The following is a 26,467-nucleotide window of genomic DNA, read 5'->3' as shown; positions in this document are numbered from 1 at the left end:
GTAGTGGTTATAGTGCAGGAGTGCCATAGTGCCGCACCACTGTAAATATTCAAACTTACTACTGATTGCTCTCAGCTAATGACCTTCTTACAGAAAATCCAGCTTAGGAACTTTTTGCTCTCTGGCATTAGTAGTGAAGGTGAGGAGCGGCACCCAGACACCAACCAAGTAAAAAGTAAAACCATTCAAACTTTTTTTGAATACTTACAAATGAGAACATGAGGGGCACTTGGCACTGGGCACTCTGGACACTATAACCACTTCAGTGAACTGTAGTGGTTATGGGTCTTGGAGTGTTCCTTTAAGAAATATAATTTAATTATCTACACATTTTTACACATGTCCTACTAATTTTGAAATCTGCCCCATAGACCAGGTGGCCATCCCTGATTTTAGTTCTGGAGCCATGGAGAATTGGGGCCTGGTGACATACAGAGAGACAGCTCTTTTGTATGACCCTAAAGTATCGTCTATTGGCAACAAGGAGAGAGTGGCCACAGTGGTAGCCCATGAGCTGGCTCATCAGGTATGTTTAACCTTCACATCAACAAACAGCAATAGACAACTTAACAAGGAACTGTTACTTTCCAAATGTGTTAATACTCTGTTTACTTAGCCCCTATATTTAATAAATATGAATTTAGGACAGAAAACAAAATAAATCAAGAAATCCACACCTCTTTGTCATGCAAATGGGTGCCTACATTTTAGCTTCCTGTCAATCACTGCCATAGCCCCCCCCCCCCCCCACCCCTATGGAAAAGAAGAGTTTAACTGTTGTGCAACTCTGATGATGCTTTGTCAGCTGTAGATCTACCACATGCCCATCCTCGCAGGGTTGTATGCGTATGATTTTAGATGTGTACTTGCATTGAGTATGTGTGTGTGAATGTTTGTGTATATGTATAGATGATGTTAGAATTCAGGGGTGTATGCAGGGGATGTATCTCTGAGCCTATCCCTCCCTCCTGATTATTGCACATAACAAGTCTTCCCCCCAGTGCCCGGTTAGCAGCCTCGCATTCCTGTGTTTTGGCACAGGAACTTCTGGCAGTGTCAGCACAGCCGGGAAGGGCCCCATGACACCCATCTGAGTAAAAGTCATCAACAGGCTTCGCTGAAGAAACACCTGCACCGACAGTAGTTATGTGTTAGAATCACTGTTATAAGCTCTGTCCTTCGCACCAGGCCATTAGCATAGAGAAAGCACACAAACAGAGAAGAAATTTAACAATGTTTCCATTTATTCTCCTAATTTGCCATGTTTGACCTGGCTTTGACTTTTCTGAAATGGAATATAGTATAAATTGCAAAATCTTTACATAAATTTAAAAAAAACACATTGTTTTGGAGAAAAAAAGGTAACACAAGTTCTTTGTGATGATCAATTTTACCAATTCCTATCCTGCAATTGTCATCAAAACAAAACACTAAGCCCTCAGTGAACGCTTTTGTAGCAACCTTCTTTTCTACCTTACTCTTACCCTTACCTTCTTGTGTCACTATACCTCACTCCCTCTAGCATGTAAGCTCATTGAGCGGGGCCCTCAATCCCTCTGTTCCTGTGTGTCCAACTCTTCTGGTTACAAACACGTGTCTGTTAGTTAGTCCACCCATTGTACAGAGCTGCAGAATTTGTTGGCGCCTTAAAACCAATAATAATAATATTAATATTCAGTGATGTATATTCCATAGAAGTGACAGTTTTCATACATATAGTGAGTTTGAGAAAAGCTAATTTTGTCGATCCAGAAAAAGGCAGAACAAACCCTTCCAAATATTGCACCTTTCACCTCATCAATGCCACAGTCAGTTAAAAAATATACAGTGTCATCAACAAAAACTCACAAATACAATCCGCAGAAAGATACCCTAATACATGCATGGTAAACTGGCAGTTATAGTTAGAGACATTCCTGCATGTGCTATTCCTAAAATGTTTGCATGCTAGTATTATATCGCATTGCCTCATCCAACCCCACAGGGCAGGGCCAGATTTTAGAGCAGTTCACAAATCATGTAAAGATTTAATACAAAAAGGATTGCACATCATACAGATTATGGTATTACCATGTCAAAATAATATTGAACTAAAGAGATACTTTACAGTATATAGTATAACTTTATTCTCTTGTTCACCTTGTTTGTTTTATAGTGGTTTGGAAACCTTGTGACCATACAATGGTGGAATGATCTTTGGCTGAATGAAGGATTTGCCTCCTACGTGGAATATTTGGGAGCAGACTATGCAGAGCCCACCTGGAACATAGTACGTTTTTTTTCCCTTATATTGAACGCAGAGGCGTAACTAGAAACCACGGTGCCCTGGTGCGAAAATTGCTCTGGGTCCCCCCCCCCCATACTTCTACCCCCACCCTATACATCTCTTTTTTGTTTATTCTCACTTTCCTTCCTATCATTTTCCTTCCTTCTTTCTTTTATTTTCTTTTATTCCCCTCCTTTCCCTCCTCTTCTGGCATGTTACATTATCACGCCCCTGATTTGGAGTGCAGCCGCACGCGCACTTCCTTTTAGCCATCAAGAGAAATTTAAAAAGGCGTTAATCTCTCTCTGTGGCTGACAAGAGAGGGGAACGGAGAGTGTGTGGTTGTGCTGCAGAACCCACCATTGCCCACAATGAAAGCCTGAATTGTCCAGTAGTGGGCGGTAGGGACCAGGTTGATGTTCCCTGCTTTACATGCTTAATTCCCTACATCTTGGCTACTTTGTAAGTAATAATGAGATTGTAAGCCTTTTATATAGGACTAGCTCACACACCCTGCCGAAGATTAAATTAGGCATTTCAGGAATCACAAATAGAAACATACTGCGCATGTTTGAGGTGCTTGCAAACTGGGTTGCACACAGATGCTTTCAATTCATACGGCTATTCAGAAAGCCATCATTCATTATAAGTGAGACTGTTTGTGCTGTGGTGGAAGAAAGGGAGAGGGAATTATAGTACAAAATTAATGTATTGTGTGTATACCATTAATAATGGAAATTAGCAAGTTAATCCTTTCCCCCGGGAATGTTAGTAGTTCACTCTTTTTATTTTATTCTTTATTTTTGAAATTTTACAATTTTATTCAGTTTATAGAAAAAACATAAGGATGGGGGGGATACAGAAGACAAAAATGGGGGGAGGGAGGGGGTAACATCCAAGTGCCCTCCATCAATTAGAAGAGACATAAAAACGTATTTGATAGTAATACACAATTCCTTAATATATCCTCATGAACACTCATAAGTCGCAAGTTCCGATATAACTAAATAGTTTATTTGAATGAGACTTAATTAATGTTGAGATATTCTAAACCTTCCTATATTAAGACAGTATAATATGAACTTTATAATACGTTATTGCTTCACCCTATGTATAGGGTTTACCAATCTCCACTTGTCCCATATATCCCATGTTGCTATAGCATTTTGAGTAGAGTAGTATGTGTTAGTAAAACAACCTTCATAAAGCTTCTGCACATCCATCTCAGAATATACTTTCTGGATTTTAGAAATGTTTGAACTCTTCCAAGCTCATGCGATAAGGCGTTGAGCCGTCAGTACCGTATGAAAAATTCGTTTTTGGAGGTATTTGGGAATATCTGGGGCGAGGTGCAATAGCAAAAACAAGAGGGGTTCATATGGTGATTAAATTTTTATAAGATTTTGTAACAATGTATGTACCTCCTCCCAAAAGGGTTGGAGGTGTGGGCAGTTCCACTATATATGAATAACTGATCCAATGTTATTTTGACATCTCCAACAGGTGGGTAGAACGGAAGGAAACATTTTGTGTATCCGCTCTGGGACCATATACCACCTATAAATCATTTTTTTGTTTTGTTCAATAAGTGAAGCTGATTTAATTTCTTGATATTTATGGATATATTAATCCATTGTTCCTGCGTAAGCTCCATAGCCAAATCATTTACCCATTGTTTCCCTGGTGTAGAGTCTGAAAGTGGTATATAATCTAATAATAATTGGTAACAAATAGAGATTGGTTTACATAATGCCGATGATTTTTTGTAAATACAGAATTTTTCCAATAACGTAAGTTGTTCACCAATAATACAGCGAGAAAGAGACTGTATATTTAGTTTTTGTAAAAAGGAGTATAATTGTCTATAAGAGAATTGAGAGGTCAATGGAATATCATAAAGTGATTGAAGGGTTTGAAAATCCTGTAGGCTAGAATTAGCGTAAAAATAAATTCAATGTGTAAGACCCCTCTCCCGCCATGGTTTTGCATGGAAAGTAGGTATACAATATATAAGAGCTTCTATAGGAGTGGCAGGGGAAATTGGGTATCTGCTTAGCTTATGTCTGTGTATATCCCAGATTTGTATTAGCAAAGCTATTTGAGCAGGGACTGCTTTTAAAGGGGGTCGTAACTGTTTAGGGAGCCATAATATATGAGTAATGTCATATGGTAACATCATATGCTGTTCGATTCGGACCCACTGGGGAGGATTATGGTTGGAAAAATGTGATATGCCAGCCGCCAATATGGATGCATGATAGTAAGTGCGAATATCGGGGACTGCCAATCCTCCTACCCTTGCCGGTGCTCTCATAAGTTTCATAGATACTCGGGGGCTCCCTTTATCCCAAATAAACTTAGTAATATCATTTTGAATTGATTTAAAATAAGACTGTGGCATTGATAGTGGAAGATTCTGAAAGACATATTGTAATCTCGGAAGTATGGACATTTTAATAGTTACGGTACTATTCTTTCGGTCCAAGTAAGGAAGAGAGAACTCCATTTTATCAGGTTTTGCTTACACTCCTTCCATACCCTAATATAATTGCCTGCACTCAGATCCGTTTGTCTTCTGGAGAAGATTATCCCTAAATATTTAATGTTATCATGTCTCCATTCAAAGGGATATGTTTTATATAATATATTTAAAACTTGAGAGGGTAGGTCTATTCCCAAAGCCTGCGTTTTAGTAGTGTTTAACAAATAGTAGGAATGCAGACCATATTCTTTTAATATCTGCATAAGTATAGGGAGGGTGTTTAAAGGATCGGTGAATCGGTTGTGAAAAACGTTTAATAAATAAGGGCCTAGATCTTGTGCATATTTTTTATAGTAGGCATTCGTCAGCCCATCTGCTGCGGGTGACTTCCCCTGTGGTAATTTAGCAATTGTGTCTAACAACTCCGTAAGCTTAATAGGCCTAAGGAGTATATCTAATTGGGTGTTAGTGATCTGGAGTAAGTGAACTTGGGTTAAAAATTGAGTTATATCTTTTATGCTCATATTATAGACACTACTGTCTCCTTTCAAGTTATACAAACTAGAGTAAAAGTTTGCAAATTCTTGACTAATATCTATTGGAATGATTTTCTTTAAGCCATCGCATCACATTACATAGGGTATCTTAAAGTTGGAATACTTATTTTGAAGTCTGGAGGCTAAATATTTATTGGCTTTCCCACCACTATGATATAGTATGGAGCATACTCTTAGTTTCTTCCGCATTAAGTACCTTCAGTCTTGCATAGAGCACGGTGAGCTGTTCCGCTAATTCAGGGGAGGGACAGATTTTATTTTGTTTAGAAATTATGGCAATTTGTCTATGACAATCAAGTAGACTTAACCCATTTTGTTTTTTCAAAAAGGAAGCGCGTCTCAGAAACAGACCTCTTATCACCGCTTTATGTGCTGACCATATTGTAAAATCCGAGACTTCCTCAGTCGCATTTAATTTAAAATATTATTGTATTCTTAACCTAATATCTTCTGTAAAGACTGCACCTGACAACAAGGAATCGTATAATCGCCAGGACCCCCGACCTCGAGAATGAGACGCCTCCGAAAGATCTAAACACACTGGGCTATGGTCCGACCAGGTTACCTCCCCTATATTACATTGCGTTAATTGTGGTAAAAGTGCTCTATGTAAGAGGAAGGTATCTATGCGAGTATATGTGTTATGAACACGTGAATGAAAAGTGTAATCCCTCTCTGTCGGGTGTAAAACTCTCCATGCATCATATAAATCATATTGATCTAATAATTTTGTAAACGCTTTAGATAAAGTTTCTACTCTCCATTTGTTCACACCTTTCGGGGTTGCAGTCGTGTTTAGCCCTGGTGACTGAATACAGTTAAAATCCCCACAAAGTATCAAGTCTCCCTGTCTGTATTTTTACATTTTACTCAGGAGGGAGCTCAAAAAATTCCGTGGGTAGTCATTGGGGAAATAGGCCGCTACCAACGTCATTTGCACGCTATTAAATTGACCCACCAATATAACACATCTCCCTCCTGGGTCCACATACTGTCGTTGAGGGGTATAGGCTGTATCTTTATGAATTAAAATTGATACACCTTTAGATTTGGAGCTAGACAAAGAGTGTACCTGTATAGGGAATTGTTTTCTAAAATAGCTGGGATACAATTTTTCTTGAAGTGAGTCTCCTGTATGCATGCTACATCAATTGCGTGTTTGGTGAGGTCCCTAAAAAGTAGCCTACGTTTTCCTGGGGAGTTCAAACCTTTTACATTATATGACACTAAGTTCATAGGTATATCAATTTATAATAAGACCCTTTGTAATAATGGTTCCTACAAATATTTCCACTGTATCTATACTAAGGCCAAAACCGCTTGTTTTGACAAGTACGTTTTATGTAAATTTTTGTATAATAGAATAGGCAAGTTGGATGTATGGGAAAAAGGATGGGAAGGGAACACACAAAGGGATGAAAACAAGGGGGAAGGGGGAATTGGCGTGGGCAATAAGCCCTGTATTGCTCCCTACTTAGGAGCCAAAATGCCCCGAGTACAACTCGGGTGCATACCATAGGAGTAGTGAAAGTGAGAATCCCCATCACGGTGGGAGCTCACGATGATGGCAAAATGGAACGATATGATGCTAAAAAAAAAAAATACAGAATAGAACCTAAGGAGCATTATCTAGCCTTAAATATGGCCCTTCAGGCCTCCCTGACACCCATATTTACATATCTAGATGTAAAAGAAGAAACAAGAAGAAGCAATAAACCCAATAATTATAAAGAGGGAATATCCCCCTTCTACTTAATCCGGGAAGGAGGGCTTACCCTTAAACATTTAAACTATAAACACAAATTATTTACCATGTTAAAGAATACAATTTTACAAAATGTATATACTTTAAAGCTTTGCAACTGCATATACTGGCATCCTATCTTTACCCTAAGGGGGATATCTAGCTTTATTTATAAACCTTCAGCTCTCCATAACTCCAGTATTTGCATATCTGCATGTAAAAAAAACACACACAAAAAAACCCAACAACAATAGAACCCTTTGACTATGGGCTTAGGAAGCTTCCTATTACAGTATTTAAATCATAATCCCAATTTCATACCGCATTAGAAACAAAACCCGCTTTATATGATTTAAAGAGCGACTCATTGCTCTTACTCCGACACAGCCCTCTAGAGTACGTTGCTTTAACAAACTGACAAAGGACCGCTGAGATATCAGTTTTGAATTCTAGTAAATGCAATATTAATATTTCACAATCAACTATAGTTTTACCAAGACTCCCTTTTAAGATCCTATTTACTAGCACAAGCTTCTAAAAATTTTTTTTTTTTTTTGACAATCTTTATTTTTGGTTTAATCAAGGTATAGACACGAACAGAAGTCAAACATGCAAAAACATGAGGTTAACAGGTAGAGCAGTGTCTAGCAGGTGGTTAGAGATCGTGTATAGAAACAGACAGTAAGACTGGCATTTCTTAAACAGCAGCATGGTTGGGTGGAGAAGGCTTCCCCCCCACCCAATCCCACTATGTGAGGGTCCAATCTTTTGTGCTCTCTGTCCTCTGTAATATTTTTTTTTGGTCAATCTTTATTTTGAGTTTTTCAAGAACAAACAAGACATAAAGAAAGGTTCAAGGGATTCGTTATACACAAACATCGATAACATAGTTAAGGATACACTCTTTTCTCCCGTTAGGGTCTATTCCAGTATATGGTACAATTGTGTGGGGTAGCCCCCTCTGCTACTTTATCGTCCTTATATTGAATGGTGTAAGACCTTTATTCACATGGTAAGTATATATCACGGGCATAACAGCATAACCGTGTGAGCAAACCGTAATGTCAAGTGGTAATATCAGCTTGGGACCATGGACTATAGCATTGGAGGCTCCCTGTGTTACCCAATCATTTGTTTTCCCATCTGTCATCCCTAAGCTACTCTCTTCGGTCCTCCGCCAATTTTGATTTCCTGTGCCAGAAAGGGAAAGTTGCAAGACCATAGCTGATGTAACATTATTGTAATACCTGCTGAGTGAGCAGGTGTATATGTGTAGCAGGCATCAGTCAGCAGTGTGGGGGGGAAATGGAGCTTGCCGGCCGGGTGGCTTGGTGTTGTGATGCCAAAGCATCTTTTGCTATCACAGTTCCTGCCCTGCCATGCAATAGAGCTAATCTCTCTGTGGCACGTCTATTGAGTGGTCAGTGTGAGCTTGTGTTCGTACACTGGGCAGTCTATCACCTCTCTCCGTTAGTGACTTTGGTGATCTAGGGATTACCGGGCCCTCAGCTTGCCCCCAGTGTAGCATTAGTGCGTGTATTACGTTTGGTTTCCCCGTCATCTTTCCCCCCCTTCGTAGCCAATGGTATGGACTGCAGGGTCTGAGCTTGCTAACCGTCTGTGGGGTGCGTCTGGCTTGGCGACTTGGGTAGTTGGTGGTGGTCAGCAGTCGGCCTGTCACTTATGAGGGTCTAGGGTCCCATATGCCTCTCTGCAAGTGCCAATGGCCATCATGTCCCGTTTACGATTAGCCTCAAGTCCCTGTTGCCCTCTGCCATTTGGTCTTCCCGAGTCATGGTATTTGTCCATGGTTCGGAGCTTATCTGTAGAGCCTGGGTGCGGCCCTTCCCTAACTTTTGCATGGTGACATATGATAGGCGGAAGCCTCGACTTCGTATGCCTTAAGCCTATACGTAGCTCCTGGGAGCAGTGTGTTCAGGGAGTGTGAGGGAGGGAGGGGATGGGGTGTACAGGGTGGGTGGGTGGTGGTGAGGCAGGGAGGGAGCGGGGAGGGAGGGGAAGGCACATTCGCCATCGAGGCCGCAGCCCCCCGCATTCCTCCCCATTGCCCAGCCGGGCACATCCTCGGGGTCCGAAGAGGCCCCTCAAGGTTTGACCCTCCGGAGCGTTCCCTGTTTCGAGCTTGCGTCAGGAGTCTGTACTGGGATTTAGTTTGGTCTATTCGATATATACGTTAGCCATGGCATCCAAACATGCATGTATCTTTCTGTGGTGCCGTTGAGGGCGGCGGTTAGCTGTTCCATCCCATGTATTTCTTCGACCCTGTCCATCCAGTGTTGCAGGGTGGGTATCTGTGTGGAGCGCCATCGTGTCGGAATGAGCGTTTTGGCAGCGTTCAGGAGGTGTTTAGTTAGTGTCTTTTTATATTTTGAGATGGGTAGCGGTGTATGATGAAGTAGCATCTGTAGTGGCTGCAGGGGAATGTCTGTGCCCGTGATGTGTTCGATCTGAGCGTGTACCTGTTGCCAGAATGGGGTTATCTTTTGGCATGTCCACCAAATATGAAGAGCTGTGCCTACTTCATTGTTACAGCGCCAACATGTCGTCGAGGAGTCTGGGATCATCTGTTGTATTCTCACTGGGGTTCTATACCAGTTGGTCAATATTTTATAGTTGAGTTCCTGTAGTTTGGAGCTAATTGAGCTTTGGTGAGTCAAGATGTGAATGTTCGTCCATTGGGGGGCCGTCAACGTTACCCCGGTGGCTTCCTCCCAGCGTGCAGTGTGTTTCAAGGGCTCGTGTTGTGTGGAGGATATCAGCATCGCATAAAGGTTCGAGATTCCTCTGCATAAGTGTTGGCGCTTCATGCATATTTTCTCGAACTCTGTTAGGGGTCTATGTATTAGGAGTTTCCCTGGTAGAGCTTGGTAGAACGATTTGATTTGGAAATACCTGTATCTTTTGAGCCCCGTTGGTACTCTATCGGTGATCAGGTCCGGGAGCTGTTTTAACGAGTCGTTCGTGCACCACTGTTGCATGTACGTCCAGTCCGTGTCCCCAAATGCCTCTACGTCGCGTAGAGAGAGTCCCCCAGCGAGGTCTGGGTTGTGTGTGATCGGTGTCAGCGGCCCCGGGGTCGTCGTCCACGCCAGTTTAGTCCTAATTGAGTACCAAACTCGTAAGGTTGCACCGATAAGTGGGTGCTTGCGGGTTCTCATTAAGGTTAATGGGCCTCCCAGCCATATTGCCGCTGGCAGCGAGCCTCCCATCTGGAGCCGTTCCATGTGTATCCATTGTTTCCGTGTGCCGGTGGCATGCCAGTCAACAATTCTATGGATATGTGTAGCTCTATAGTAGTCCAGGAGAGATGGGAGTCCCATTCCTCCTTGCGCCTTTGGTAGTCGTAGTTGCGATCTTTTCAGTCTAGGAGCCTTGGAGAGCCAGACGAACTTGGCGATGGCCGTGTCCATGGCTCTGAAGAAGGTCCTTGGTATAGAGATAGGTATAGTCTGAAACAAGTATAACAGTCGGGGCAAGAGATTAATTTTTATCGCGTTCATTCTCCCGAACCACGATATGCATAATCCAGCCCACCTGGCTAAATCCGAGCCCAATTTCTGTTGTATAGGTGCGAAATTGTGCGTGTATAGCCGGGAGAGGTCTGCAGGTAGCCAGATTCCAAGGTATAATAGCTTTTCCTGGCACCATGTAAAGGCATACTGTGTTTTAAGGTGGGTAGTCATCGTATCACCCGTTGTTATGGGGAGAGCCTCTGATTTGTCCGTGTTTAGTTTTAAGTTTGATATTTGTCCGTATTCCTCAAAGGCCCTCAGGAGATTCGGCAGGGAGACCATTGGTTCGCTGATAAAAAACAGCATATCATCGGCATATGCCGCCACTTTATGTTCCTGCTCATGCATAGCAAACCCCCTAAAATTTTAAATAAGCTAATTAAATTAGCAGAATTCTATACATCCTGCACAAATGCATCTACAGACTGTGTATTTTTCTTTTTCTCTTCCTTTTTTTTCCATTTTTTTTTTCTTTTTTCTTTTTTTTCTTTTTCCCTCCTTTCCCCTTTCTTCTCTTTTTTTCCCTTCCTTACCTTCCCCTCTTTTCTTTTACATCCCTTATAATCTTAGAGTTGTCAATAACTATGAAAACAACTCCAATATGCCCCAGATTTTTTTTCTCTCTTTCCTCCCCCCCTTTTTTCCCCTCTTTCCTCCTTTTTTTTTTTTTTCTTTTCTTTTCTTTTTCCCTCAATCTTTCTAACAATTTTAGGGTTTTGTTGAAGTTTTCCCTACTGTCTTCCATTCTGTTTGTATGTTTGTAGAGTAGGAACTTTGACTAACATTTGTTACTTCTTCAATATGCTCAATCCCCCATTCTTTTAAAATGGCCAAGCCACTGACTCGGTCATCTATTACTATCAATTTCCCATTTTTCCAAACAAAAATTTTTGTTGGGAAACCCCAACGGTAGGGTATGTTATTGTCTCGTAATACTTTGGTGATTGCAGCAAATTACCGCCTCCTTGCCATAGTAAGAGGAGATAAGTCCATATACAGTTAATGCTTCATACGGGGAAGGCAGAACTGGAGTCTTACGGATTGCTGCAAATAAAGCTTCCTTGGCAATATATCGATTAAAGCACACAATGGTGTCACGTGGTATGTCTGCTGCAAGCCTTGTGGGTCTTGGTAATCTATGTACTCTCTGTATTCCCCATATATTTTTATCCATAGAAGGAGCCAAGGTAGAACATAATGTTGTGATGTATTCTTCCAAATCATCAGCCGAAATTGCTTCAGGCACACCTCTAAATCTGGCATTATTTCTGCGAGACCTATCTTCAAGGTCTGCAACTTAATGCCATCATTTCTTGTTTTCTTCCTCCAATCTACTAATGTTCTCATCCAGCACATTTTGTGCTTTACACAAATCATCAGATTTTTTTTCCAAGTGATCAGTACGGTCACCTAGTTCCGATAACTCCTGATGTATACTTGTTTTTATGTTGGCAAAATCCTCTTTTATAGTTATCCTTAGATCTTGGAGTACCTGTTTTAGAAACCCCTTAGAGATATGCCCCTCTTGTGAACTGTCTTACATGGGGTCTGATTCCAGTCCATAATCCCGTGATTCTGTTTCATCATCTTCTTCCTGCGTTTGCCTTTGCTTATCTTTTTTTGAATAGCGTGCTGGATCTGTTAGCTTGGTTTGTTTTGAAGGCGGCATCTCCCTTTCCTTCTCTGCTGTACAATAATGAAGGGTAGTGGTAGTTTATAAAGCCAAATACTGAGGAATACTGCAAGATATTTATTTCCACACACTAAACTGCGATATTCTAACAACCAGATCTAAAATGCCGCTGCAGTGCCTAACAAATCTTTACAGCATGCTATATAATCTTTCAATCCTTTAAGTCCTCTTTAATTTTGAGTTCTGTAGTTCTATAGTCTCCATCCTGTTTACCTTCCTTCTTTCAGTTCTTCCCTCTTGCCTTAAATTCTGCTTTAAATTCTTCTCCGCTTACTTTCCCCTTACCTCGATTTCAGTAAGGCTTTTGACACTGTTGCACATAGAAGGCTTATCAACAAACTACAATCTTTGAGTTTGGATTCCAATATTGTTGAATGGGTAAGGCAGTGGCTGAGTGACAGGCAACAGAGGGTTGTAGTCAATGGAGTATATTCGAAGCTTGGGCTTGTCACCAGTGGGGTACCTCAGGGATCTGTACTTGGACCCATTCTCTTTAATATTTTTATTAGTGATATTGCAGAAGGTCTTGATGGTAAGGTGTGTCTTTTTGCGGATGATACTAAGATATGTAACAGGGTTGATGTTCCAGGAGGGATAAGCCAAATGGAAAATGATTTAGGTAGACTAGAAAAATGGTCAGAGTTGTGGCAACTGACATTTAATGTGGATAAGTGCAAGATAATGCATCTTGGACGTAAAAACCCAAGGGCAGAGTACAGAATATTTGATAGAGTCCTAACCTCAACATCTGAGGAAAGGGATTTAGGGGTGATTATTTCTGATGACTTAAAGGTAGGCAGACAATGTAATAGAGCAGCAGGAAATGCTAGCAGAATGCTTGGTTGTATAGGGAGAGGTATTAGCAGTAGAAAGAGGGAAGTGCTCATGCCATTGTACAGAACACTGGTGAGACCTCACTTGGAGTACTGTACACAGTACTGGAGACCCTATCTTCAGAAGGATATTGATACCTTAGAGAGAGTTCAAAGAAGGGCTACTAAACTGGTTCATGGATTGCAGGATAAAACTTACCAGGAAAGGTTAAAGGATCTTAACATGTATAGCATGGAGGAAAGACGAGACAGGGGGGATATGATAGAAACATTTAAATACATAAAGGGAATCAACACAGTAAAGGAGGAGACTATATTTAAAAGAAGAAAAACTACCACAACAAGAGGACATAGTCTTAAATTAGAGGGACAAAGGTTTAAAAATAATATCAGGAAGTATTACTTTACTGAGAGGGTAGTGGATGCATGGAATAGCCTTCCAGCTGAAGTGGTAGAGGTTAACACAGTAAAGGAGTTTAAGCATGCGTGGGATAGGCATAAGGCTATCCTAACTATAAGATAAGGCCAGGGACTAATGAAAGTATTTAGAAAACTGGGCAGACTAGATGGGCCGAATGGTTCTTATCTGCCGTCACATTCTATGTTTCTATGTTTCTATGTTTCTATGTTTCTATGTCTTTTCCTTACATTTTTTTCCTTTTTAATCATTCACAAGTTAAATCAGTTAACTCAATTAAATGAATTATAACAATTGTATCAGTTGTATCATTTCTATCAGTATATCAATTGTATCAGCTACACCAGTTATATCGTTGAGTCGTTGAGTTGAGCCATTTGAGTTAAGTCCGTTGAATTTGTAATATCAGTTAAATCAGTTATATAAGCTGTGTACAATTAATTAGGATTAGTTAGTATTTCTCAAAATTATTAACTTATTTGATCTTATTTGAGATTACATTTCCTCTTTCTCAAAGTGGAAAATATCTTGGGCTTTGCCTCAAATCGATATATTATATGCTTACTTGTTTACTTGTTTATCTTGTTATATCTTGTCGACTGAGGCAGCTCCTCAAACCCACAGTCGTACTCCATAGTTACTTTGTAACCGTCTGTGCCTTTGAAGTATACTGATCCACACTGTGTGTGGGCACCGCCGGTTAACACACAAAGAAACATCTGAAGTGTTTGTGTTTGAGAGTACCGCCGTCAGAAAGCCGCTCACAATTAGATTATAGGCATGTCAATACCGTCTTCGCTAATCCCACAAACGTGCAGGTAGCAAGTAGCAGAAAGCCTCCGGCAGCAACAAGTAGCTCGGCAGTTCAAGCAGTAGCAGTTCAAGCAGTATCTCAAGAGGTCAGTAGTTTCAGTAGCCCAGAAGCTCCTTAGCGCAGTAGCTCGATGGCACAAAAACCTCTCTGAACTATTAGACAGAACGAGCAGGTTCAATCGGGGAACCGGGGAATTCAGAAGATGGTTCAAGAGAGGTGAGTCAGAAAAAAAAAAAAAAGCCCTAAGCTCTTAAACCTTGCTCCGTTCCATTACTCCACCCAGCTCACGGCGTACATGTCAACACGCCATGTCTCCCACGTTACATCATATGATATTCTTTATTTTTGAAAGAACAGTGATAAATACATAGGTCAGAAGTGACAAATAATATGACATTTCATAGATAGATAGGTAGATAGATAGATAGTTGATGGATAGACAGACAGGCAGATAGATAGATAGATAGATAGATGGCAACATAAAAGATTCAACATACAGTGGACATTTTTTTTTTAAAGAAAACAAGAGTAAACAGAGCCAGGCATAGCAAAATAAAAGAAACTGACAGGCTATACATTCTGCCTAAAACACTTACGCTTTGATATAATACCGCTGGGTTTGATCACATTATGAAAAGGAACAAAAACAAATAAAAGAAAACATAAATCTTAGCATTGCTGGAAAACACTAGCTTGTAGGTATCAGCTTGCATCAAAATGAGACAATACTGGGCAATGCTGAAAATAAATGGCAGGCAACATCCACAGCTGCTAGTCAGCCAACACCACGTGCTGGACACGATAGAGAGTTCATCTCCATATCAATTTCTGAGAAACTTCCTGCTCTCTCAGGACTTTGCGAGGAATGGTGGTTCATCACTTGTCGCGTAAGTCGAGAGTAGAAGTGCTGTGGCTGCACATATCTTCGAGCCCAGTTTGAAACGGGAGTCACTTCCCTTAGCCCAGATGAAGAAAGCACCGTCCCAGCAGCCGCGTGGGTCCGGGGTTTAGCTTAAGATGTAGGGTGTTTGGGTTGGCTATGACTGCGCTGGAGACCTGGCACAGAAGCCATTTTATGTACACAGCAGGAACTTCTAGATTTTCTGTCACTGTGCACCACTTTGGCATGTTTCTGTTGGCGTTCGGCCAGTTTTCTCCAAAAATCCTTGAAAATTGAGTCCAGCTTAGTGGTGAAGTCAGCTTGTGCTTTGAGGTTGGCAGCAGGCCTACTATGCTCTCCTGGGATCGCAAGGGTGGTGCTGTGGCCGCCATTACATAGACACTCCATGACCATGCTGTGGCAATGAGGTAAGTAACCCCAGCGGGAACCCGGAGAACCATCGCTGCGTTGGGTGGTCTGTTATGAGTGTGTCCTGTGTCAGTGGATTAGCCACTTCGCCTGGACACTAGGTCCTGCACAGAGCTAGGCCGCATGTTCGGACAGATTGGTCTTGTGGCATAAATGCTTAAGATGGTTATTACCGTGGTCCCTATGATTTCTGCTCAGTCCTCCAGGCACCGCTGCATCCAGTGCTGGTTCAGTCAGAAAAGGCTTGTTTTTGTTCATAGGTGCCAGATATCTTAAAAAGCACAACCGGCCATCTTGGCTGTCAGGCTCCACCTCCCCCCCCCCCAGTAGTTCACTCTTTTAACACTGGCCATAGCTTTCTTTTTTTGTTTGTTTTATTTTTGCTACAATCCTTTAGAATGTAAGCTCATCATTGAAAACACCTATATTCTAGTTACTGGTTGCAAATTGCTTCTGCACTAGACTAAAAGTGTGTTTACTTTCTACTCCTATTGAACCTCTATCTAGAAATGTTTATATGTATTGCGTGTTTTAGTAACTCAGTGGTGTGCTGCTAGAGCCCTGCAGAATATGTTGCATACAATTAAATAGTCAGTCAGATATGGTTGGATGTGACCTAACTAATCTTTTGTTTAAACCCACAGAAAGACTTGATAGTGCTGTATGATGTGCACAGAGTAATGGCAGTCGATGCATTGGCTTCTTCTCACCCACTGACATCGAAGGAGGAAGAAGTTAACACTCCAGCTCAAATAAGTGAACTCTTTGATTCAATTGCTTATAGCAAGGTGAGGTCATTCACAACTGGATGGAGGTACAAAGAGTAGAAGAAGTGAGGGATAGGGAAAGAAGAGGGAACAAGTGAGGGATGGAGAAAAGCAGAGGGGAACAAGTAAGGGAAGGAATGAAAAGTGGGATCTGTTGGAGAAAGGGAGAGTTATGGGGATAGAGCCTTTATTGGGGAAATATGGAGAAAAAATATATTTGAGGGTGAGATAAATGAATAGAGAGAGATAGAGAGAGATAATAAGAGGCAGATAGGAATTGGAAACACTGTGCGCAAACACACCTATACATGCAAACTAAATTTCCACACATGCACACTAAAATGCCACACACATATGCTCCTGCATGAACACGTTGGCACTCTATAAAAATACACCACTAAATTCATACACTAGCACTCTACACAAATACACCTGTCATTCACATGCACTCACTAAAATTCCACACAAATATGCTCTTTCATACACATTGACATTCAGGTACCCAGCCAGCAACATACTCCAAACGGATCATATTCCCTATCCGCAGTCCACCCAGTCAGATAGTCCCATCTTACCTCCCAGTCATAGTCACTCGCCATGTCTCATACACTTAGCCAAATTACATCACCTACCCCCACCCACTTTCCCTTATTTCCATCCAACCACCAACCTAGTCCTATTCACCATACAGCCAACTGCTCACATTCATCCATTCAATCACATACCCCAAACTAATCACATTCATTCATCCAATCACACACCAAGCTTCATATATATGATGGACTGAGGTGCATTGAGGAAACTGGTCTTAGGGCAGCAGGGTAAATTTGGCTCTGCGTCTGACCATTGAGTGTACCTAGAGGCAAAAGTTAGCTTAGTTCTGTAGATGAGGACCTTTGTTTAATTAACAGCTTTAGTAACTTATATCCTCCTGTCCTGTTGGGTCTTACGCCCCACCTCCTATAGACTGTAAGCTCGTTTGAGCAGGGCCCTCTTCAACCTATTGTTCCTGTAAGTTTTTGTAATTGTTTCATTTATTGTTAAATCTCCCCCTTTGATAATATTGTAAAGCACTATGGAATATGCTGGCGCAATATAAATACCAGTAATAATAATAATAATAATAATACATCCAGAAACACTGTTAATGTAGAAAAAATACTTATTTATTATTTCATAAAAAGTATTGCTTTTTTTATTATCCCACCTTCAGATGTATAAGAAATGATATATATATATATGTAGAGATTGTAGCCCTATTAGTCCAGTGATGTAGATGTAAAAAACAGATACAATTCGTATCTTGTAATATCTTTTTTATTGGACTAACAGAATTTTTTAAAGACGACACATTGAATATATATATTTATTTTTTAATTTATTTATTTTTTTCGAATTTGATATTAGATATCTATCTTATCTAGTAATGCTTCTTTCCATTGTCATGTAGGGAGCTTCAGTCATTCGAATGTTGTCCGAGTTTGTGTCTGAGGATGTGTTTGTTAAAGGACTAGCTGTAAGTATTGGATTAAAAACAGTTCTGAATAAGCTACATATTTGTAGTCTAACCTTGTTATTATTGGATGCAATATTTAATCTGATTCTAAGCAAACAATCAAATGAACATCCTGCATTTAAATTGTGTGTATAGAGATAAAACCAATACTATTGCTAACATTACTACTACCTACTATTGCTAATGATCATAGTATAATAAAGTGTTTTTTATTTTTTTTCAGACCTATCTGAAACATTTTGAATATGATAACACTGTGTATAGCGACTTGTGGACTCATTTACAACAAGTAAGTAATTTGCAAAAAGAAGCATCTATTTATTATGACGTTTAAGTTTAACAGGCCATTGGCACAAGGTGGTAATTTTAATTTTGAATGAAAGATTAAAAAATAAAATAAAAAATAAATTAAAAAAAAAACTCTTTCTGCTGTGTATTTTTTTACGCATCAATACCTTTCATTAAAAAAAATGCTTAAGCCATATTTATTAGACCTGGCAATTTTTTTTTTTTTTTATGTGTTTCCTATAGAGCCTCAGTCATGTGCCACTGTATTCAAGCATTGAAAGAGAAGAGGCATTAATTTAGGCATTAATGAACTCCTAACACTCAATGAAGCTAAAATGAATTATTCTTTTTTTTTTTTTTCCAAGGCTGTGGATACTACAGTGCCATCTTTAAATTTACCTAAAACAGTTGCTCAAATTATGGACACATGGGTTCTACAAATGGGATTCCCAGTGGTGAAAATTGACACAACAACTGGAGTCGTAACTCAGAAACACTTCCTCTTGAATTCAGATTCTGTGGTGACGCGCCCATCAGAATTTAAGTACGCAGAACATTTTTCTTATATTGTGTTATAAGAAACAAAAAAGGAATACGTATAGATATAATCATGTACAGTCAACAGGCATCATGGATTCCATGGATGTAAAATACCAGGAGGTAACAGGACTGGCTGTCTAACTGACAGTCACAGGTGTAACAAGGTTCATTTAAAAAAAGTGACAATTTCTATGAAAATTTGCACTTTTATAAAATGAGAAATAGGACACAATCTTCACACATAAAGCATTTCTGAAGTTGAAATGCTTTATGTGTTTGGAGTATTTTTTTTTTTTTTTAAACAGAGACATTGAAATAGACTGTTGGAGAGCAGAACTGAACATGATAAAAGGAATGTATAATTTGACAGTTGCAAGCAGAATTATTTCTCTAAATATTAAATATTTGAATGCATGCATCCATTACACACTTCTGAAGATAATATCAGCACCTGTTTTGCCTGCATGCAAAAAATGATCAAGAAAAAACAGCTGCTTTCCCCACCTCCCCATAATTAAATCCCTGTATTCAATGAAATATTAAAGGTTTAAACAGTACTTGAGAAAAATACTTTATCAGAGACAGAGCTAAACAATTACCCTCATTGTGATTATCCACTGCCTCTCTGCCCAATACACTGCTCCATTTGCCCTCTCTTTGCATATGTCACTGTGCCAATACTCTCCCAAACTTTCCAATTCACTGTCTAAATTCACTGCCTCTATTTACACCCCCTCCCCATGTCATGTGCCCAGTACACTCCCTGACCCACCCTTGTGGTCCACATTTAATCCCTCTTTGCTCATGTCACGGTCCCATGGCACATTTCCCCCAAAATCCAAATTAATGAGACTATCGGACCCCTTTAACTATTGCAGGCTGTCTGTGCCGTTTAGTGTGTGTATGTGGGCTGTTTGTGCCATTGCATGTGTGGTGGATGCTGACTTTGGCATTATATGTGTATAAGTAAACTGTTTGTAGTATTGTGTATGTTTATGTAGACTGTCAGTGATGTTGTATGTGTGTATGTAGTTTGCTTGTAGTTTTCTCAATATAGTTTCTTATTCTTATGAAGTTAAAAAGTTCCCTTGCTTGTAGCTCAGATTTTTTTTATAACTCTTTGAATGGCAAGACTTTTACTTCTGATATCAAATTTAATACCGTTTTCTTTTAATTTTTTTTAGATCAATATTTTCTATATTAAATTCTATGACACCTAATGGCATATATAGATCGATGTTAAATGATGAGATTAATTGAATCTTAATTTTGTTCCAAATGTTTATTAAATAATCTATAACTTGAGATATATCTTCTTTCATATGTAATTGAACTTAGATTTTGTCTCATTCCCTGTTAATTGCCACTATTTGGTAATTTGCACAAGCATTGCTGCATCATATAAATATTCTAAATCAGGTAGGTCATCGCTCCTATCCTGATAGAATTTGAAATGAAACGCTAGGGTGCTTATCTGCCCAAATAAATTTATTAAATATCTTTTGAAATTCCATCGGGATATTTGCCTAGATTTTTAGGGGATTGACTTCAGAATGAAAATGATTTCTTTATTCCTTTCATTTCTTTGGAAAAAGATCTAATATTATATGTGATGTACATTGATGGTATCCTAATTTTTGTATCAAATCTTTCCAGTTACACATGGATTGTTCCAATTACCTATACCAAAAATGACTCTCCTGGAAAATACTGGCTTCTGCAGTCTTTAGGTATAACATTTTTTGGTCTTCTGACTAGATATTTTGTGAATTGTCTAAATAATTTTACTTGATCGAGAAAACAAATGCAGACTTTTAAATTTCTTTATCCCTTTGTTTGAATTTATTACTAAGGATTTAAACAGCAGAGTTAAAACCACTTTCCTATGTTATTCAAACCACGTTCCTATGTTAGGACAAATGGTCTGAATCACCTGCTATAAATCACTGGCATACATTGGTAGAGGGATAGACTAGAGGTAGCTTCACTGAGAATACACACCCAACAGCTCGCAAAGGGGATCTGTCACTTTACCGGATTTTAAAAATTATCTTTACTTATCCTCATATAATATAAGGAATACTTGGAAAAATATAATATTGAGGGATATAATTTTTAATTACAGTAGTGGGGCAATAGCTTCTTGATCCACAGAGATATCTGTCTGCCATTTTGGGGTCAAGAAGGATTTTTTTCCTAGTTTGTTGCAAGATTGGAAGCGCCTCAGACTGGTTTTTTTTTCCTTCTTTTGGATCAACAGCAAAAACAAATGTGAGAAAGGCTGAACTTGATGGACACATGTCTCTATTCAGCTATGTAACTAGGCTTGAAAAATATAACTAAATGTAGAAATTCTCACCTTTTTATCCTGTAACTGGTTCTTCCATCTAAGATCTGAGATCAATCATTGCTATAAGGTTTGTTCCTCGAACTTGGAAGTCAGGAGTGATCTTTAATATTATATTCCATTATGCAAATCCCAAAGAGGTGACAGTTCAACATCAATATAAGATGGCGCTTTGGGTTCCATATTTAAAGTGAAATACCTTACTATGGGAACTAAGGCACACAATAAATTCTAACTGAATGTTAATGCTTTAATTCTTTTAATAATTTTGCAAGAGAAGGGTAAATTTTATTAAAATATTCTGTGTTTTTCAACACTCATACACAGTTAAAGTTTTCATTTCTGGGCAAACATATTTTTTATTAGATAAAAAAAATGAAATATTATTTTAGAAATTATTCTCAGCTGCGGTTCCCATGAACTTCCTAAACATTTTGTGGAAAGAGACTGTTTTGAATGATTCAAAGTATTTTTTTTTATTGTCTGTAAAAAAAAAGAGAAAATATCTGGTCATTCAGAATACTCATTCATAATATGTGTCATCACTGACAATACTTTCTACATATGTACATGATTAGAGACAAACAATGACTTTAAGACGAGTGGAAATGAATGGCTTCTTGCAAACATCAATGTAACCGGGTACTACAGGGTTAATTATGATGATGGAAACTGGAACAAGCTCATTGCACAACTGGGAACCAACCATTTGGTGAGTATACAATATTTAATGTTTGTTTGACCATACATTTTAACATAATGCTTAATACTTTAAAGATTTGTTTATAAAGACTCTTTAAGCAACACCATAAAACCTCTCTTTAATCTGAAGTTTTACTTCAATCTTTATCTCTCTGCATCTTTATTCTCAGTCTGCAGCTCTTCCTAGAACTATTTTGTTTGCGTTATCTATAAAAATAACATGAATGAAGCAACATGCAAGATAACTGTGGCTTTAGTTACCTTGCACAATTGTTTTCTATCATAGTTGCTCATGGATTAAACTGACTGCGACCAGGTCTACTGCAATTATGTAGCCAGAGATAAAGGACTCAATGTAATATTGTTGGATAAATTTATGTAATATCCAATTTCAAAATGATCTAATATTGTAAAAAAAAATGTAATTTTTTTTAATATTTTGATGTTTCATAATGCTTGATGTTGAATTTTTTTTTACAAGTAGTATATATTAAGATAGTAAAAAAAAAAGTGGTTCATCTCCAAACTGAGTAATTCTTTTAATCCAATAAATAGAATTGAGTCTTATTTATTTGAGCAGAAATTAAGCAATACATTTAGCAAACTTTTCTAAAAAAAAAAGAACATATAAAAAATTAAAAATAGATCTGTACAGATACTCTATCACCACAAATTAAAAGTACACAGGCAATTCAATTCTAGCAAGAAATCAAAAATGTGAAATGAACGCTAAATTCACTTTGAATTCTCTGCAATTTCTGCTTTATGGAATAACCCTGTCTGTGTAATAAATGTGTTAGACTACTTTACATGCATTCAGAGTACTTGCTGTCCATTTCTATTTTGGAAGTGTGTTTCTTTAAATGCTAGATGCGCTAGTGAATCTTTTGTTTGCTCATATGTAGTTCTTGTTTTTAATGTGGGAATATGGTCATTTACGTGTCAGGGAACCTTCAGCTCAGCAAATATTGGAGAGTGACCAGGTGTGTGAACTTACCTTAGATCCTGTCTAGAGTAGACTAGAGAAGATGGCATTTGACCAGCAATGAAAAAATTATAATTGAGTTTTCCCATTTTGTCTTGTAGAGTATTCCTGTTATCAATCGTGCCCAGATAATTGACGATGCCTTTAATTTAGCAAGGTAGGTTAATGTCAAATTAAACTCGGTTCCATTGCTATAGATAAAATATTATTCTTTAAATTCTGAATTGCTAGAAATTCAATGATAATTCAAACAGAATTATTGTGGCCTGAAATGTGAAATTCATGTGGCATTCTCTCTGAAATCCTGACAATTCACACCTTAGTGGATAATCTTGTCAGTTTTAGTGGTAAAGATATGGAACTTTGTGAAATGTGAGATAATGATTTGTTTTCTATTCTTTTATTAAAGTAACACGCTGAGTACTGTAACAACGTAATCTCAATTAAGTTGTTATGGTGCCTGGAGGCCCTGGTTGCTGTTTTACATTAAGTAGTTAAACTGTTTATGAATGGTTTATCCCCAAACTTGAGTAGGCAGCACCCGTCTTTTTTGCCTCTCTTCTTTTGGCAACGTCTGAGACTTCAGCTCGCAGGGTACATACATTTCTCACACGATATTCTAATGGAACGCTAGTGATAGACTGGGAGCATCAGCTCCGGACATCGCCGGAACAGGAAGGGTTGATCTGATAGGTGCGGTCTACTCTTCTTTGAGGTTAAACTGTTCATAAACAATTTAGCCTTGTTAAGTGCCCAGGAGCTCCACGCAGCACAGCAACTTAATTTAGATTAAGTTGTGATAGTGTCTCGAGTGTTTCTTTAAAGTATTATCTAGATATCAAATTTTTACTTTAACTTATCAAGACTTTCCCATTATTTCTTAGAGCAAAATATGTACCTATAACAACAGCACTAGACACCACTAAATTCCTCTCCAATGATGTTGAATATATGCCTTGGCAGGCAGCGCTGAGCAGTCTCAGTTACTTTGTGCAGATGTTCGACCGTACAGAAGTTTTTGGGCCAATGAAGGTAATTTACTTTAAATTTCGGCAAAAAAAAACACGGAGCACTTTAGATGAATACAATGAGTGAACTTTATAAGCCAATGAAACAGCTCAGCCAAGCCATCAAACCTCTACTACTAGATATCTCTTTAGTGTAGAGTGCTCACAGTACAGCTAGGGATTCTGGGTAGGGCATGCATATGAGGCTCACAATGATTACTTTTAAGATACATTATGAATAAAGCAGTGAAGTTTGCATATTTTTTACAGACCAATCACATTTGGTCTCTAATAAATATACATCAACATATAATGAAACATATTTTTTTCAAGTAGTGTCAAAGTAAATATATGCTAAATCAGGATTCGCCAACTCAGGAAAACACATTATAGTTAAAACAAATAGCAATGTGTAAGTCACAAATATGAAATGTTTTTGTTAATAGTCACCAAAGAAAGGTCCAGGCACTCCAAGGCTTAGATAGGCATTTTTATTAAAACCACAGTGTCCAGCAGCAATGTTTCCACCATGAGGTCTTTTTCAAGCTTTTTCAATGTTGGGTTCACTCAGTTGTAGGAGCAGTAGCACCTCTAGTGGCTGTCACGAAGACAGCCACTAGAGGTATGTTCACCCTGCAATCATAATGTTGCTGTATCTACTAAAATACAATGTTTAGCGTATATTGCAGAGTTAGAATCGAAGGGCCACTGCACCCAGACTACTTCTTTAAGATGGTATGATCTGGGTACCTTTAAGGGTCCTTTAAATCTTACTGTGTAGGATTGTATGATAATATGGGATAGGCACACAGCTATTGTTAGTAGAACATAAAGTAATAATAAAGACAAAGGCAAATTGAAGTTACCAACTGGCTGTCAAATCTTTGTTTCTATAACTTTATATCAAAGTCTGTAAATGTATCTTGGAAAATATATTTTTGCTTTAAAAAATGCCTATTTGAGCAGAGAAATGAAAAAAAAAATATTTAATTTAACTATTTGAAATATCTTAATGGGATGTTAATGATAAACCTATCTGCTTTCTCTGCAGGAGTACATGAAACGACAAGTCTCCCCAGTGTTTGAACACTTTAAAACTACAACTGGAAATTTTACCATTCGGCCGGCATCATTAACAGATCAGTAAGATAAATCCAATGACTGATAACAGCTCTATTGAGTTTGAGCATTATGATAGTGTCACTAAGAGACATATGTTATATTTACTTTCATCGTGCAACAAACGTAACAAAATTTACTTAGTCGGATTTTACTATTGTGCTTATAACACTTAACACATAGTAATTTGTTCACTTTGTATGAAGGTGATAATTTTTTAAATCTCTGCCAAGGTATCGTATTTTCCTTTTTTTATTTGCTGACGTAATGTTCTTCTTCAGATACAGTGAAATAAATGCTATTAGCACTGCTTGTGGCTATGGAATTCCTGAGTGTCGTGAATTAGCATCTAAACTCTTCAAAGACTGGATGACCTCGGGCAATAATGGGTAGGTTCATTGTCCTGGTGGCAGTTAGCCACAGTAATCACTTGTGCTGTAGGAAGGTTTAGCATATTAATAACCATTCTCCGCAGTTTTATTCAGAAAGTATTTAATTTAACAGGGCTGCTTTCAGAGGACAGTATTTCACACAATTTCTTTTGTCACGGCTAGGTGTACATTAAGAATTCATCTAGTTAATTCTATGCTGAGTTTTGCAATGACTAGCACTCAACTGTTATCTCAGAGAGTTAGAGACTAAGCCAGTGGTAGGCAACCTTCAGCACTTCAGATGTTGTGGACTGCATCTCCCATAATCCTCTTACAGCCATACTGCTGGCAAAGCATTAGGGGAGATGTGGTTCACAACATCTGGAGTGCCGAAGGTTACTTAACCCTGGACTAAGCTATGAACTGCTGGTTGGAATATATTAAAAAACCTGCCTATACTTTTACTTAAGTTTCTAATTCGGTTTCTAATTCATCATAGGTAACTATTTATAGGGCTGTTCTCTAACTGGGAATTGTAAGGAAATTCCTAGTTTGTCACAAACTTTAAGCCAAAAATAAAACTACCACAATATTTGTGATTCTTTCTATAACTGGGGTCAAATTCAGCGAATAATTGGTATTTTAATTTATATATTTTTTTAAATGTAAATTTGTCTTTCTACTATTCCATGTAACCAATATATCATCTTTATATTGGCACCAGAACACCACGTTTCCACCCATAGAATTGTTATCGCAAATGTAGCTTTATCCCAATAATTCATATAGATGTTTGCATAACTTGGCCCAAATTTGATTCCCATGGATGGATGTTCCTTTTAACTGTATACTGAAATTGTCATAAAATAAAATAAAAGTCATTGGTAAGAATAATTAAGAATGAAAAATAAAAATTTCAATAGGTTCTATTTTTTGCATTCTTATCTAATCTTATCATTGTGTGTAATCTCAATTGATGACACATTATCATATGTGAAGCAACATCCTAAATCATTCACAAATAACTTGCATGCCATGAATTGGTCTCCAATTTCTGTAGTAAACTTTTTTTTATCTTTTCAATATGAATTTGATGATAAAGTGCATTTGTGCAGGTTTCAATTCTATTGGGAGGGATTTGATGTATTGGAATGTATGTCATTTTCATGTCTGGAC

The 26,467-nt window shown here is 38.5% G+C and overlaps 1 protein-coding gene across 1 annotated transcript in view; it reads left to right on the top strand.

The window, feature by feature from the left end:
• LOC134603184 (aminopeptidase N-like) overlaps positions 1-26,467 on the top strand; it is an 89,901-nt gene that overhangs the window by 46,334 nt on the left and 17,100 nt on the right. Inside the window, exons 6-17 of the mRNA XM_063448917.1 lie at positions 372-526; positions 2,156-2,269; positions 16,294-16,437; positions 17,867-17,932; positions 18,156-18,221; positions 18,586-18,764; positions 20,417-20,490; positions 21,686-21,819; positions 22,896-22,951; positions 23,679-23,826; positions 24,853-24,944; positions 25,202-25,309. Coding sequence (XP_063304987.1) covers positions 372-526; positions 2,156-2,269; positions 16,294-16,437; positions 17,867-17,932; positions 18,156-18,221; positions 18,586-18,764; positions 20,417-20,490; positions 21,686-21,819; positions 22,896-22,951; positions 23,679-23,826; positions 24,853-24,944; positions 25,202-25,309 — 1,336 coding nt within the window. The remainder of the gene's footprint in view (positions 1-371; positions 527-2,155; positions 2,270-16,293; positions 16,438-17,866; positions 17,933-18,155; positions 18,222-18,585; positions 18,765-20,416; positions 20,491-21,685; positions 21,820-22,895; positions 22,952-23,678; positions 23,827-24,852; positions 24,945-25,201; positions 25,310-26,467) is intronic.

Source organism: Pelobates fuscus, chromosome 3, assembly GCF_036172605.1.
Source record: "Pelobates fuscus isolate aPelFus1 chromosome 3, aPelFus1.pri, whole genome shotgun sequence".
Lineage (NCBI taxonomy): Eukaryota > Metazoa > Chordata > Amphibia > Anura > Pelobatidae > Pelobates > Pelobates fuscus.
The sequence above is the reverse complement of the archived record's forward strand: the minus strand, read 5'-3'. Positions and strand labels throughout refer to the sequence as shown.